This window comes from Mya arenaria, chromosome 17 (assembly GCF_026914265.1).
Source record: "Mya arenaria isolate MELC-2E11 chromosome 17, ASM2691426v1".
In the NCBI taxonomy this organism is placed as follows: Eukaryota; Metazoa; Mollusca; class Bivalvia; order Myida; family Myidae; genus Mya; species Mya arenaria.
Genome location: NC_069138.1, coordinates 42661998 through 42677433, shown reverse-complemented (window position 1 = coordinate 42677433; position 15436 = coordinate 42661998). Strand labels below are relative to the sequence as shown.

Below are 15436 nucleotides of genomic sequence, written 5' to 3'. Positions count from 1 at the left end.
TGCTTTCACGGTATTTTGTTCATGTTCAATATTCACAAATGTTATTCCAAAGATGATGGGTATACTTTTATGTTTCCAGTCAGTTTCATGTAATGCGAATAAATGTCTGCTGCATCTTTTCATTGAGTAATTGCAATAAATGGACTTATATTTCTTTGCAAGCCATTGACTCATATTTGCCTTATATGTATGGTGGTGTTATGTTGTTATTGTCAAAACAGGCAGTAAAATGATTTAACCCAATATCCTATACATTAACATTTATATATATATATATATGCTGCAATTGTGACTGGTAATTGTAATGATATTAATAACTTTCTAGCTCGTCTGCTCTTCAACGAAAATAGCCATCATTGCCCCCAGACTGTACCTTGTCTTAAAAAAACACTATTAACGTAATCATGTTATTATAACTAAGTGTCAGCTTAACTCTACTTTCATCCAGGCAAATGTTTTATAACTTCTTTTCGTTGAAAAACGTGATCATGGCGGTCTGTTTGAAAATGAAAACCTAGCTCTGATGAAGAAACGCTTTAATAGTTAAATAAATAAGTCAATTTTGTGGACAAGATTAAAAAAAACAAGGATTATTTAGTGATCAAATTAGTGCATTTACAGTGATTTTATACCCCAGTGAACGTCAAATAATCAACAAAGGATAATCAAATATTTCATTACAAAGAAAATAAAAACCAAAACTTTTCAAATTCGATTTGCGCTGTATTTACAAAACCGGTTTCCAAGGACATATAAGTCTTTCTTTTCAGTAACACCGGTGTTAATTGTGGATATGTCTGGGTTAACATGAGGATAAAAATTGAATTTTAAATTACAAAATGTACTTGGTTAATTGGAAAATAGAAACATGGTGGTAACGATGGTAAGGGTCGGGGGAAACAAAAGACGCGTAACAGGGGCCAAAAAGTGTATTCCGGTAGCTCATGCGGTTCCATTGAATATAAAGTGTAAGTGACGCGAACCTAGTGTTCTGTATTGATTCCCAGCTTACTTTAAGTTACCAATTTACATATGTTATTTGGGTCAATTATCTTTCTTGAAGGTATCTACATAACCCATGCATTCGTCTCAGAAAGCGGCTTTTTACCTTCAACTACAGTAAGCATGCTCCTGAAGCCTCTGTTTCGTCTCATCACTCCCGAAGTCCTGGTTCCCGGTTAACTCCCTTAGACTTATCTACTAGATGGTTACTAATTTGCGAACGATACCACAGCTCTTTAGTGAATGTGTTGACCTAGAACGAAATGCTTCCAGGCGACGATAAGCACCTGATTTATGAACCGGATCCCGGTACGCAATGGGTAAGTTTCGGGACATCGGACAAAAGGGGGCGATAACCAGGCTCGTTGCAAAGGGGGAGGGGCTGACGGAACGGGCAGAAATAAGGGACTCGGAGATTCGGGGCGTGGGGACAACAGGACGAACGTTTATCAGGGGCGCTGTGGCGCAGGAAGGGACGACCAAATGAACATTGATCATGGGCGCGGGGGACAGGGGCCAAGAAGCGGCAAAAGCCGTGTCAAGCTCATATGCGGCAACGAGTAGCGGTCGGGGGGAGGTGTTAAGGTAGTGTCAATGAGTATCAATTGCCTTACACGTGATTAATTAACTGATTTAGATTTGTTTTTATATAAGCTATGTATTTATGATATAAGATTTTTATATGAATAATGTTTTAATGTGATGTCACGACTTGCAACGTATGATTCCACAATTGATATAATCTCATTTGAACTTACATTCAACTTTCGCTTTTATTCACTTCAGTTTCCGTAATTTGCCAATAACCTGCTCTATTATGCAATATAGTTTTTATTTAGTATTCGATTGTCAGAAACCATTTCTTACAGCATTTCTATAAAAGGGCTATCAAAAAAACCCATAAACATGTATAACACATAATCATCGTTTAAATCCAGTATTTGTATTGCAATCTTCGATTGAAATTCTCCGGAAACATTTACTTTTTGGTAAACTATTTATCCGTGTGCATTGCTGAATTGTATGTTTTTTATTTTGTCATTTTTATCAAAAACAAAAAAAAAATTGTGATAGCCTTTGCGTATTTGTTGTTGTTCCAAATGTTTAACCTTGCCATACAACTTAAAAAAAAAACCTTAACCTATTCAACTGATTTTTTTTTCAATTAACAGCAAAAATACCTAAATTCTAAGCAATGCACATGCTTCTGGTGAATCTTTTTTACAGAACAAACCGACAAGTAATTTTGTATGGTCCACTTCACAATCTCTCCTTATTACCAGTTGTTACATTCCTGCTGCCAGCTTTAAGCAGTTACGACTCTCAGCACTTTGTTTGTATCAGCTCTATGACTTTGTTGGTCGTTCGTCGTGTTTGTTCAACTTCATTCATTTGAAAGAGTTTTACGTATATTCAAAACGAAGAAATGTTCCTCACATTCATACGGTTGTTATCATTTGAAATGAGCAGAACTTATATCAGAAACTGCAATGTATAGTATAATGACAAACCGAAAAAGTTGATTTTTAATAGCAATCTTGAATTTACAACAGAAGTGTACACACGTTCATGATACATATAATGATCAGTTAATGCAATTATACGAGCATCCTTCTAGGAATTATACAGTTAAATCCAGAACCAGAGTTTGTCTCCACATATGCACACACAAATAAGCACGCACGCACTCACACGTGCGTGCACTTACATAAAAGGAAATAAGATGAGGAACAATAAGTCTTATATATATTTCGGTTCCTATTATTTTACTTGATGTGGATATTTGTTCTGAGGTTTTTGTTTTTCTTCTGCGTAAATGTATTTTTGCAAATTAAGTGCACAATCCATTGTCATTAAAAGTCCACATGAATAAGGAGACACATCCATTTGTTTCAGTCGTAGAGTATGAATTAGGAGAAAAGGTTATCCTTATTCATCCAAGAAAATCAACCGATGTGCTGAATTCCTCCCCAGTAATCGTATTGTTAACCTTGACAACAATTTCTGTTCCGCCAAAACGAAAACTAGCATTGTAGATTCGTCCTGATTGAAATAGCTTTGGATCTAATGGAACATACAAATTACCTATTAGTCTGCAGCCCGGATCTGAAACAAGCTCTGCGTTTGGATATTCAGATGCAAACAATGGTAAATACGCGATTGTTTGGTCTGGTGTGTTTGGGCCACAGGACTCGGTCACAACAGAGTCAAGTTTAAGAGTTGACCCTTCCTTGACTAAAACTTGAAAAAGACCTATACATCTTGTTATTCCATCAGAGAATGTATAAAGTTGGGCCGGGGGATGTAAGCAGCGTTCTGTGCGATCATGCACAGCGGCAGTACCGTAGGTATATTTCGCTATTCTTTCTCTAATGTACATTGGACTGAATCCAAAGCTTACTGCACCTTGCATGACCGCCAGCCTAGCATCCTGTGGAATAATTACTTGCAATGTTGAAAATGCATTCTTAATGCGGTGTTGTAATACACGGGATTCTGAGAAGCCGCCCACCATAAGAATTGCCGTGCAGTCAGATATGGATGGCATAGATACGAGTTTTTGAAGGTGATCAATTATGCTCTTAGTTGTGAAATCGAAGAGCGAAAGTGCTATGTCCTTATCAAGACGGAATTTGTCTCGGGACAAACTAACTAGCCCGTTGTGATGACTTTCTGCAACGATCTCGCCCAAAGTCTTCTTATGTTTGGTCATAGTAAATTGGTGTAGAATTGAGGGTATCCGTATTGACACCGCTCTGTCGCTGTCAGGATCTACTTCTCTCTTTTTGATTTCAATCTCGCGAGATATGTCCAGGTATTCTTCCATGCTCTCCCTCCTCATTTCATCGAAAGTACCAGTTCCTGTATGCAAATAGATATATTTAGTGATTCTAATTATATAACATTGCATACTTATCGTTGTTACACTTAATAAGTTTTCTAATTTGTCAGTTTCCGTGTGCAAATACACTTGAACAGGCTCACACATCCACGAGAAGCATTCTCGAAAGATTTTATCTCAATGGGTTAGAGTTCTGGTCAATCCTAAATGTATTAAGATAGAAGGAAAAAGTTAATTATCTAAAGCATTCAATTTTAAGTCAGCAGGAGGGTGCATATCCTGGTCTCCATGAGGGCAGAAGTGTACTTCCAAACAAAGAGCAGCACCAGCATTTAACTCCTATAACGTTCAAACACTACTAAAGGTCAGCATTATATTAACAATATAAAACATACGACTGCTTCTGTATAGCTAAACCTTCAGAATATGTGCAAGCATAATATAGTTTTGGAGGACATAATTCAAAGTAAGCTTTTAAGAATGTAAGACAAAAAAGTAAACAATAAAATAGCATTGCTGAATTTCTGTCCCACAAATAAAGATATGAATAAGAAATTAAAGAACGGGAGACATTAAGGCTCTAAGTGAAAAGTTTGCTTTTCATAATGTTAATATTCCGGTCGTGTCTAAAATGTTTTTAAAAAAAAATAGCATTTCAGTAAAATAAATGAAAATAAATATAATGAAAATTCAGGATGTAACGAATAGCTAAATAAACAAATCTAAAAAGAGAAAATGCGATAGTGTTTGACATTTCTAATCTACATAATAAAAAATCAAGTTTATTGTTTGATAATATCTTCATTTAATACAGTCAGCACTCTAAGCATATGAATATGTTAAACGTAGTGTGTATACTGTTCAATCGTGTATTGGACACACGTTATATCACGCCGGGTAATCATTCGAGCCATAACATTTTGTTATGTGTTGAAAGTGCTCCAACGCGTCTTCCGTTGTAGTGCCAATGAGTGGAATATGGATGTAAACAGTGAGTATGATTTCTTATTTTTCATTTTTAGAGGTTTATACGAGTAAATTTAAAAAATTGGAGAATGTAGTTCCACATAGGAATGGCCATGAATTGTTCTAAAGGTAAAAGTTCTGAATAAAATTTAAAATCTGATCGTCTAGAACTTGCATAATTTGCTAGACGTTAGTTTTGACAACGTAAAAATCTGGATTTTTGTGAGAATTGTTCTCGTACCTTAGGTTTAAGCATTTTCTTTACATGTGTGTGGCTCTTTTATTGACAAAAGGTTGCCGCGTTACAAATTTTAGAACTTTATTTGTTATACTTGCTGCACTACGCTCGAATTTCTGAACGTTGTGGTGCCAATGAATAGATCGTGGTGCTCATGAATAGTAAATTTAGTAGGAAACGAATTGTGAAAAACTGTAGCAATTTCATAACACGAAAATTAATAATTAACTGAATTAATATCATTTTCGATCTTTTTAAAGTATGACCTACTACCACACAGCTTCGCAGACTTTAAGGTTCATTTGGTGTCTAATAAATTAATACTTGATAGCAAATGGTCGGCGTGATTCTAATTCTGTATTTCCAGGTATTATAAGGCAAAAATCTAACGATTGTGTTTACATATGCAACCACGTAAATCGATACTTTCAGTACTATGTACAGTCTATTTATATAAACTTTTTACGATTTACCAATTATATCCTCAATAAGTTGCTCAAACGCATCGTCCACCTTCGTACCTCCCCAGGCGCCTCCACTGGCTTTGTGCAGTTCACGGACTGTGTTCTCGCTCACTATTTCATGCACAGTGATGTCCACAGTCCCTCCTGATATAATTATTACAATGGTAAGTGGCATAAGAGAAAAAAAATTGTATCTCTAAACGTTTAGGCATTGTTTTTATTTTTAGTTTACTCAAATAGTTTAAATCTGAAATTAACATAAAATAGGAAAATATTTGTTTTCTAACTATGAATTTTTAAAAAAACCCTTCATTTTTACCTCCAGCATCTACCACAATGTACTTCGTTCCTATAGGAGATTTGCAGAGACTGGCATCCGAATCTCCAACATTTTTTTCTATTGGCAAATGTCGACAATGATGCTGCTTCAGGCTCTAAAGCTAGGGTAAGTTTGTCTTTGTCAATTCCAGCCTAAAAGTGAACAAAACAAAACGCTCATAAAATAGGTTCGAGTAGGAAACTTTAACAGCTCGCATGCACGTTTTCAAAACATTATGATTATGTTCATTGGCCTTAATCTTTTTCTATTTTCATCTGATGTGTGAATTGACTAACGTAGAATGAGAGGAACTTAGTAATCTGGTAATACTATCACTGCACCTTTTCAGCGACACATCTCATAAACTGCTTGGCTGCGTCATTCCAAATGGCTGGCAGGGTGACAACCCACGATACGTCCGACTCTCTGAATTCTCCTCCAGACAGTTGTTGCTTGACCGTTGCAATGAGGTCGTCTTTGATGCATTTGATGGTTAGGCAGAATACTTCAATGGCTTCGAGCTTTTTTCCACCGGTTTCTTCGATGAGTGTATTTACTTGCATTCCCTTAAGGGCGCACAATACAGATTGAGACCAACATTTTCTTTTAAATGTTAATGCATTATTATGTTAAATCATTTGTCTTTAATGATCAAAACAAAACAAGCATATGATTTGTGAACAGATCAAAACATATAAGCGGTAATTTTGTGTTGTTTTTTAACGTGTGATTTGAGGCCACGTAGCTATTAATTGAAAATAAAACATTAATAAAGGGTAATTATTTTATCTGTACATAAATTAAATGCTTTTTGTTTATTTATTAAAGCCAAATGAGTTAAACATAATAATGCATGAAAAGAAACGTTTGCATCAACGTACATCCTTTAAATGCATGTTTGGAAAATAAAAATATATTTCAGATATTCAAGATAAACATTAACTACTCATCGAAACAAATACTCATGATTTCGTTGAGAAGTTTGAGATAATAGGGCTAGCAGGACTGCATTTTGATCACGGATGATGTATTCGACTCGAGAGGATTTTTGGAAATGTGCAAAAGCTCTCGAGAGTCGAACACGACCATCCTGATCAAAACACTTTCATTATATATAAAACTGGTTTAAATCTCTTAGAATACACATTACAACATTATACATTACATTTTATTAACGTATTATCTGTTTTCTGGCCTTATTTTAACATCGTGCAATAATGTGTTAAACGCCCGTTTTGCACTAGGTAGAAGCGAATGCCATCTTGAACCGTCTGAAGTAGTACCAATCCTTGTGGTCGCCTGTTTCAGCTAGATCTGCGTAATTGGACTCTGCGTCGTATCCAAACGAGTGAAGCGTCTTGCCATCAGGTTTAATCAAGACCACTGTTGGTGCTGCATCAAAGACAGTCAAATGCGTATAATGTGTAAAATAAAGATATTTTACATGCATGACGGTACTAACTCGTATATAAGAAAATGTGATATCGTTAAAAACATTTGGGTAATTTGTCCTGTACGTATGATTATGCTATGTAGACATAACAATACCTGTTATATACATTTCCGCAAAGCGCACTTTTGAATAGATGCAGATGTCTAGGATCGAATTTACATTTGTCTTCTACATTGTAGGATACATAAATCTACATGTCAGTGGCAGTACCAGGATTATATTGGTTAAAGGGGCGTAACTTTTGCGGTGAGCCGCGTCGCACAAAATCACCAAAATTCTTTGTATAAATGTAGTGTATGGTTGTATGACTTACCCGGTAAAGATTTTGGCTATTTTAGTCTGAAATGATGCGTTCTGGTGCATACTACTAATTAATTTCTCCGATATTGACTTTTTTCACTAAGGCAATTTAAGGGATACGCGCGCCGGGTGCGCCTTTAAATTCACCAGTGCATATTTTGAACTGAATAACATTTACCTTTCTGTGCGATGTGTGAGCTGGCGTGCCAGTTTTTCGTGTGTATACTGTTTCTGTTTGTTTCGTAGTCATGCTTGTAGCTGTACGCCCATCCAGAGAAGGTAGTGCCCAAGTCAATACTTGCCACAAGTAACGACATTGTAGCGCCTGCCTTTAAGGTTGTGAGATAAGCATGCTTTGTATCATTTTAATCTGTTGAACAAGTGTTGTTTTAGTTGTTGTTTTACCAGAAAACAATTAAATGAAAACTAAATTATATTTGATGATTATCATCGTTTCATTGTGTACAAACAATTATTAAAAGAAGAACCAAGGAAGTAAATTGTGTGTCCCTTTTAGTCTTTTATTATTATTATTTTATATTTGGCAATATAATATTATGTTTTCCTTAATTGATACTCGACGAACATTTTCTATAATGTGTAGGTAGTTGTCTATCTGTGTCGCTTAGCTTTGTTAATAAGTTGATTTTGCATTACTATTACACAAACAAATCAAAACTAAATTGTCTGTAATGTATACTTGTAACAATAGAAAAAATCCTTTTCCATTCCTGTCACGCTTTAAAACAAAAGTAGACAAAATACCTTCAAATGACAATCCTGTGGTCTGCTTAAAACTGCCTAGCAATCCAAAATACCAACATTTTGTTACAATTAATCAAGGTGGCCTCCATTGACGTTGTGAATCTACTTCCTGGTTGATTTGTAAAGATAATTATAGAATTTTCGAAAATGATAAACACTAACTCTAATCTTTACTAGTTTCGGTTTAAATAGTTGCATATCATGAGACATCATATGTAAATGAAATAAACATTTCTGCTATAATGAATATATATCTTACAGGATGAATGAACGCTTACATTCATATAAACATTAAAAGGTACATGGTACAGTTTAAAACAAATGTATTTTTAAACAGATATTAATTTATAAATTATACTCCTGGATTTGACTTTCAGTGCGTAACTCATTCGTTATTTATTCATCTTATACATAGACTTGGTAGCAAGGAAGTTGTTACGTTTCCGTATTTCAAATTTAAATATATATGACGATTTCTGTCAAGTATACTTTCGTTCAACTTAATTTTGCTAAAAGTAAAAGACTAGTGTGAAATTTGCAATATATCAATTAAACATATATTAATTTAGCTTGTACATTTTGTTTATAATCACGATTTACGAAAAAAATGTAATTCTATGTATGCAAGTTTGGATGTTTGTCGCCATTTTCAATGTGACGAAACCAGGTTTTAAATATGGGCAATAAGAAATTATTTTTTCTATTTTTAGTAACAGTGACCTTGACTCTCTCACCCTAAAAAGCAATCACTATCTAGCTCTTACGTTAGCTACATACACAACAACTTGCATTACTATCTATCAAAGCTAGCTTAAGTTATTGGGCCAAAACCAATGTTTGACAACCACACGTCCGTCCGCCCAGAATCGTATACCCTGGTTTTCGTTGAAAATGTTAATGATCCTCATTGCAGTATTGACTCCTTTAGGGAAACCTTTGAAACGATCCAAAAGCATATACAGTCCCTTTATTTGGTAAATGCACTTTATTGACATTATTGATAAATATTTTATTATTGTAATATGAAGGTGGTACACAATGAAGTATCACTTAAAGAGTGCTGGTGAGTCTGCCACACTAGAAACAGTAAGTACGGTAGCACAATCTATCATGACAGTTAAGGCGGGTAACCCATCCTTCGTGCATGATATACCGTTGATTGCAGTTACATTTCTTTTCTCCAGAAGTTAATATACATTGTGTTCATCTCCTCAATGGTTGTGCAGCAACAACTGTATTGCAGACTAAATTGTGTGTATTGTTTCGTGCTTCTGCATTCAGTTTGTATAAGAAGTACTTGTTAGTAATTATTTCTTCAAAAGACACGGAGAAATGCACTGTTAACAGCAATCAGAAGACCAAAATGTCAAGGAAGACCTAAACAGTTAGGATATCAATATCAATGCTACTATTGTTTCGTAAAGGCTACGTGATTCGCCCCGTTTTGTCAAAAATAGAAAGTAAATTCAAAATAATTGATTCAGCGATACTGGCGGAGTTGATGCTAGGACATTTGTAGTTATTTTGAACATCGTCCCCAAATCGGCAAATACAGTATTTCCTTAAAACAAGCTTAAGCTTATCAATACAAACTAATATGAGGTCGATAATACATCATTTTACATAATTAAATGACTCTTTCGTCGCTGGCTCATGAATAGTACAGATACTTATACCGACGCTATTTTTTAAATTATTTTAATTTACGTTGTAGACAAACCCAGTAAATTTCGAACTGGAAATCACAGAAGAACTGCGAAAGATACATGTGTCGCAAACGTTAGGATACATCAGTAAGTAAGAATCAATGCGTTGTTCACATCGACATCAATTTTATGTACGTTTTTGACGATTGTCAGTTTTCTCTTGCAAACTATCATCATCTTGTGTCTAGTCCCTTTGAAGTAGGATGGATTATCTTCAATATGATCTTAATTATACTGCTTCATGAAAGTGGAAAACCACTTAAGTCGGTCCTAGGTGGTCGTTGGAAGTGTTGTACAGGTCATTGCTGCCTATGTACTTCTATCTTTTCGCTTACACGGGAATGTTTCACAAGAACGTATGTTTGTGTACATATTTTTATCTTATAAGGAAATGGGGACTACTAGGAAAAGTTCAAATATTAAAATATGCAGTATACGGGGTGTTGGTAATCCGTTTGAAAGTCAAACAGTTACCAATGGGAATTAATTGCTGGAAAGGTCGCATTCATGTGATTGTTTTAGAAATGGAAATATGACTTCGAATGGACACCATGGGTACACTTTAAAATATAGCATTTCTTTGTCATCGCTGGAGTATTATCTTCATGTTTGTTTACGTATCAAAAATGTATTTTACACTGTTGGAGTGGAACCAGCTACTAGTACATTCCTATTGCCTCTAAAAAGATAAAGAATTAAAGTGAACAAAGGACAAACACAACATAATGCCAGAGTTATGGTTCCTATGCAAAACGCATTTTCTATCTGAGTATGAAGTTTAGAGTCAGTATATTAAAAACTTTTAGTGTTATTCTCCGGACTGGTACACACGCGCGCAAACACGCACTTATCCATATTGGTGTGTAACAGATAATGGAGATTAGTGCTGGTTTCCTCCAAGTCTAATTCATATTGGTTTGTAGCTGTCTACATAGTCGTAAACAATAAATATATATTTATAAAACACTGTTTGAGCATATTGAAAATGGAAACAACATCTTTTTTACGTTGATTTGTTTGACTTCATTTGACAGTGACCTTTTCCCAAGCTCTAAATACACAAGCACCCATATACAATTACCTGGCAGGTCAGGAATTCGACAGCAAACAGCCAACGTCTCTTATACCAGACGACACACGCCGTTGGGAACATTGATGATTGACGAAGCCAAGAAAAGTTGCTACTGAGCCGTGTGGACACATTCGGCATCCGAGATTTTATATTTTTAATTGTGTACTTATTGATAAACGTTGGGACAAGTGTCAACTTAGTGTCATATATACTAGTTTAAGCACCCAATAGACTCGTGTGACAGTGAACTCGAGTTTCAATGACCGCCTTACTAAGGCGGTAATCGCATCATTTATCAGTAAAACTTCTTTGATGCGTTTGTTTGCTGTGTTTGTAGGTTGGAATGTGTTTTTTTTTCACGTTTTTACCTCTAGTTTATTGTCGTTTGAGCTCTTACCGTGTGCTTCTAAACTGGAATTTTATTTGACTTTTGTATACTGTGCGTGGCCCAGCAGATGTCATTGTATTATTGAACTTATGTCAAAATAATTGATATTTGGACTGCTTTGCGCGTAAATTTACCTCAATACCAATCGTGATTTCGCCAGTTAAATGTTCTAAAGTGACGAAGCCGGGGGTGCGCGACGATGAATGGAGTGGTTGGTGTATGGATTTAGTTAATGATTATTACCTACCGTTATTATTAAACTTATTGCCCAACACAATACAAATTATGACTGGCCTATTCAATATATGCCATATATCAATTCCATCAATGTTATTTTCATTACTTAAGCACGATGCAATGAGATACAAAAACGAAAAACCATTTAATAATATTTTTAAAGCGGCTTTCGCAGAATTGGGTTGGGAGATGGGTTGGCAAGCTCTTCAGGTAAAGTGCAGGATTGTTTTAATTAGTATTATTCGTTTTCTTTTATTACATCCAGTGTATTGGCAAAGGTATGTAAACGTTTTTTGATACCTTCTTATAAGGTATACAATTAAAAAAACAAGTGTTTTCCCACTGCTGCCATCTATTACCTACTTTTTTGTTATCCATTAGAACAGCTTGTTTACTGAAAAGCTGATCCGATTACCTTGATAAAATCTTCATATCTCGGGTTGCTACCAATTTACTTTACATTTGGTGTAGGTTAAGCCACTAGGGTATCTGTGAGGTACAGTGGTGTACCATTTGAACATGGTTTATGGAGACTTGGAGACATGGTGACTCTGAATAAAGTTCCAAAATGCTATATATCTCTATCCTGAGTATTCTGAGGTATATCTTTTTTGAAAGTGTTTTCGACTATTTGTTATGCTTAAACATTGCGCCATTAAACACGAATATTATAAGTTTCTGCTTCTAGGTATCTTCGGCAATAGGTAGCTAAAAGTAGCAAAGAATATTAGCGGAAAATAAAACGGTATACAAACGAAAGTAAACATATCGCACTTATCTTTTATCATACCTATTCATAGTAAAATCCAACCCCAAAATGCTTGTTGAACTAAACAAAGATCGCACTACAACTTGAGGAGGAGGGGGCGCGGGAGTGGGGATAGGTGGCAACCACGAAAAATAATAAACTAACTTGCTTGGAAGAGTGAAATGGGTTCAGGTTTCTTTATTTTATTATAGTCTCGTCAATACATACATAAACCGTTTCCAATATAAAAACGGTTATAAAAAATTGAGATATAAGAGAATATTGTAAGGTTCCGGTGCTAACTTTCAAATTGTTATATATAAGATTTTCTCTTTGGCTACTTTGTCAAATAATTTGCACTAATGATAATTTATAATGATTGGATAGTGAAAACAATTATCGTTCAATCAATGATAAATCAACAAAGATTGGAGCATTTACAGTTTTCATGGACGCACATATTAAATCGACTTACTTTTTCGATATCCCTAGCTTTCCACTTAAAACTGTTCTAATAGTATTATGTCAATGTACGGTAATGACTTTTGAGTTTACTTTCATGACTTCTATTGTTAACGATGCGCTTTTCTATTTAATACTCTCGGGTTCACAGTTTATACCATACTTATATCTATATTAAATATAGATAGTTCGGTATAAACCCCTAGGGAATTAACATGCATATTTGCCGCTAGGACAAATAGTGTGTAACCCCTATTAGAGATAATAAATATATTACACCTTGTCTTATCACGTTGTTTCTCTCGCAGAAGCCAGCACAAGAATGAATAACACCCGCTGATTTGCTGTATTAATACTCACGATATCATGTGACTACATTGGATGGTCCTAACAGTTGGAATAGTCCAATTTCAACGTTAAGTCTTTTTCCGTAGGGGTTTCGCCTTATATTTTCACAACATTATTTTTATAAATCGCTGTTCGCATCATGAGTATTATTATTCAACCATCTTGTATCAAATTACGATCATGTTGTATCATTAGCTGTTGTTTTCATTAAGAAATTCACTCTCTACACTAATTTCATACCCCATATTAAAAGTTAAGCATTGAGTGCATATCAAATATATTAGTAATCCAAATACTATTTGTTAATGAATACTTACTGTTTCCTTTAGCCTCCTATTCTCTTGAAACGTATTTGCCAATAAAATAATAACTTCTAAGATGATTGAAAAATAGTGGTTTTCCAACTATTCAAAACGAAAGTGAAAGCGTACAATAGCAAACTCCTATGTCTTACTGTAAAAGCAGCAGACAACAGTTTAACGACACACCGCTCGGCCCAATTTCGCTTCACTATTATCAATTATAAAATACAGAATCTGATCAACATCTTATATGTGGCAAATACCATATATACAATGTATAAAATCAGAATATTAAAAAGTGATGTATTGCCATGTATTCCCTGTCAATGCCTTTATTATTTATCAGGTATTGTTTTTTTATCTTATACAAGTGGACTTTTATATTATTTAAAAACGTTTTCCAAATCAATACACCCAGCATTCTGAGAAAATTTCAGTAAATACGTGTATAATTATGTGAACATAAAGTTGAACGTAGTTATTTGTACTATTATATGTAACCACTACATCTATCATGGTTAAAATTATCATATAAAAAGATTTAAGAATCACATAGAATTGTTTATTTTATATCTAAAAGTAATTAGTACCCCCTATCATCAATTATGTGTTTACATATATAAAGTATTAGATCTAAGTGCTAGAATATTAAAACATGTGTCAGAAAATAATTCATTTTAATGATGTTCTAAAATCATTTAACCAAATAAAACAAACTTATAACTGGCCTAAAACTAATATTTTATAACCGGTAGTATGAACAGGGTACACAATATTGGAAACGCTTTAGATTGAAGGACTAATAGACTGTATACAATGAATTGAATATTGAATATACGGCATAAGGAGTTCCGATTTCATAATATATTACAATATCATTAAGTCAATCGAAGATGCAGTTTATCCTAGATGGAATTTACTTCAATGACAACAATGAGTGTGTATGGTCTTTCTAAACGTTTTACTTTTTGACAGGGGATACTAACGCATACACATTGTCCTAAATCATGGTGATCTCCTAAAGATCAAGGATAAGCCTTGTTCGTGTACATGTGGTGTTTTGGTGTGTACGCTCATGAATACTTGCAATCGGGCAAAAAATAATTCGGCGAGCGCTCCGATAAGATTGTAAGTCATTTAAGATTTTCGGAGCAGACAATATGTAAACCTGGCTAGAGCTACCCTGGTTCTTTAATGTGCACCAGTGTATAGCACTGTCACAAGGGGCCCAATTTAACGTCCCTCCCGGAAGTATTTTTAAGTGGTGCGGCAGGGAAGCGAACCTGCGACCTCTGGATTACCATTAGACCACTTGGTGTTTTTACGTGTGGATGTGGTGTGTGTTCGGGTATTTGGTATGTGCGGTGTTTGTACGTGTGCAAGTGATATTTGTATGTATGCATGTGGTGTGTGTACGTATGCATGTGGTGTGTGTACGTGTGTATTTGGTTTTGACGTGTGCAAGTTGTATTTGTACGTGTGCAAGTTATATTTGTACGTGTGTATTTGGTGTTTGTATATGTGCAAGTGGTGTTTGTTCGTGTGTATTTGGTGTTTGTACGTGTGCAAGTTGTATTTGTACGTGTGCAAGTGGTATTTGTACGTATGCATGTGGTGTGTGTACGTGTGTATTTGGTGTTTGTACCTATGCATGTGGTGTTTGTCTGTATGTATTTGGTGTTTGTACGTGAGCAAGTTGTATTTGTACGTATGCATGTGGTGTGTGTACGTGTGTATTTGGTGTTTGTACGTGTGCAAGTGGTATTTGTACGTATACATGTGGTGTGTGTACGTGTGTATTTGGTGTTTGTACGTGTGCAAGTG

General features: G+C 35.0%; 1 protein-coding gene across 3 annotated transcripts; it reads right to left on the bottom strand.

Moving 5' to 3' along the window:
- Positions 1-2516: 2516 nt before the first annotated feature.
- On the bottom strand, positions 2517-8556 carry LOC128224222 (heat shock 70 kDa protein 12A-like). Of its 3 annotated transcripts, none has more exons than XM_052934011.1 (7): positions 8350-8556; positions 7763-7913; positions 6997-7223; positions 6173-6397; positions 5832-5983; positions 5522-5656; positions 2517-3864 (listed from the first exon to the last, which is right to left on the bottom strand). In XM_052934011.1, the coding sequence occupies exon 7, from the start codon at positions 3842-3844 to the stop codon at positions 2936-2938; it is 909 nt and encodes a 302-aa protein (XP_052789971.1). In that variant the 5' UTR covers positions 3845-3864; positions 5522-5656; positions 5832-5983; positions 6173-6397; positions 6997-7223; positions 7763-7913; positions 8350-8556; the 3' UTR covers positions 2517-2935. The 3 variants fall into 3 exon arrangements, with proteins under 3 accessions (XP_052789971.1, XP_052789970.1, XP_052789969.1); XM_052934010.1 differs by having other exon boundaries at positions 7115-7223; XM_052934009.1 differs by lacking the exon at positions 7763-7913 and having other exon boundaries at positions 6173-7223.
- Positions 8557-15436: the final 6880 nt, after the last annotated feature.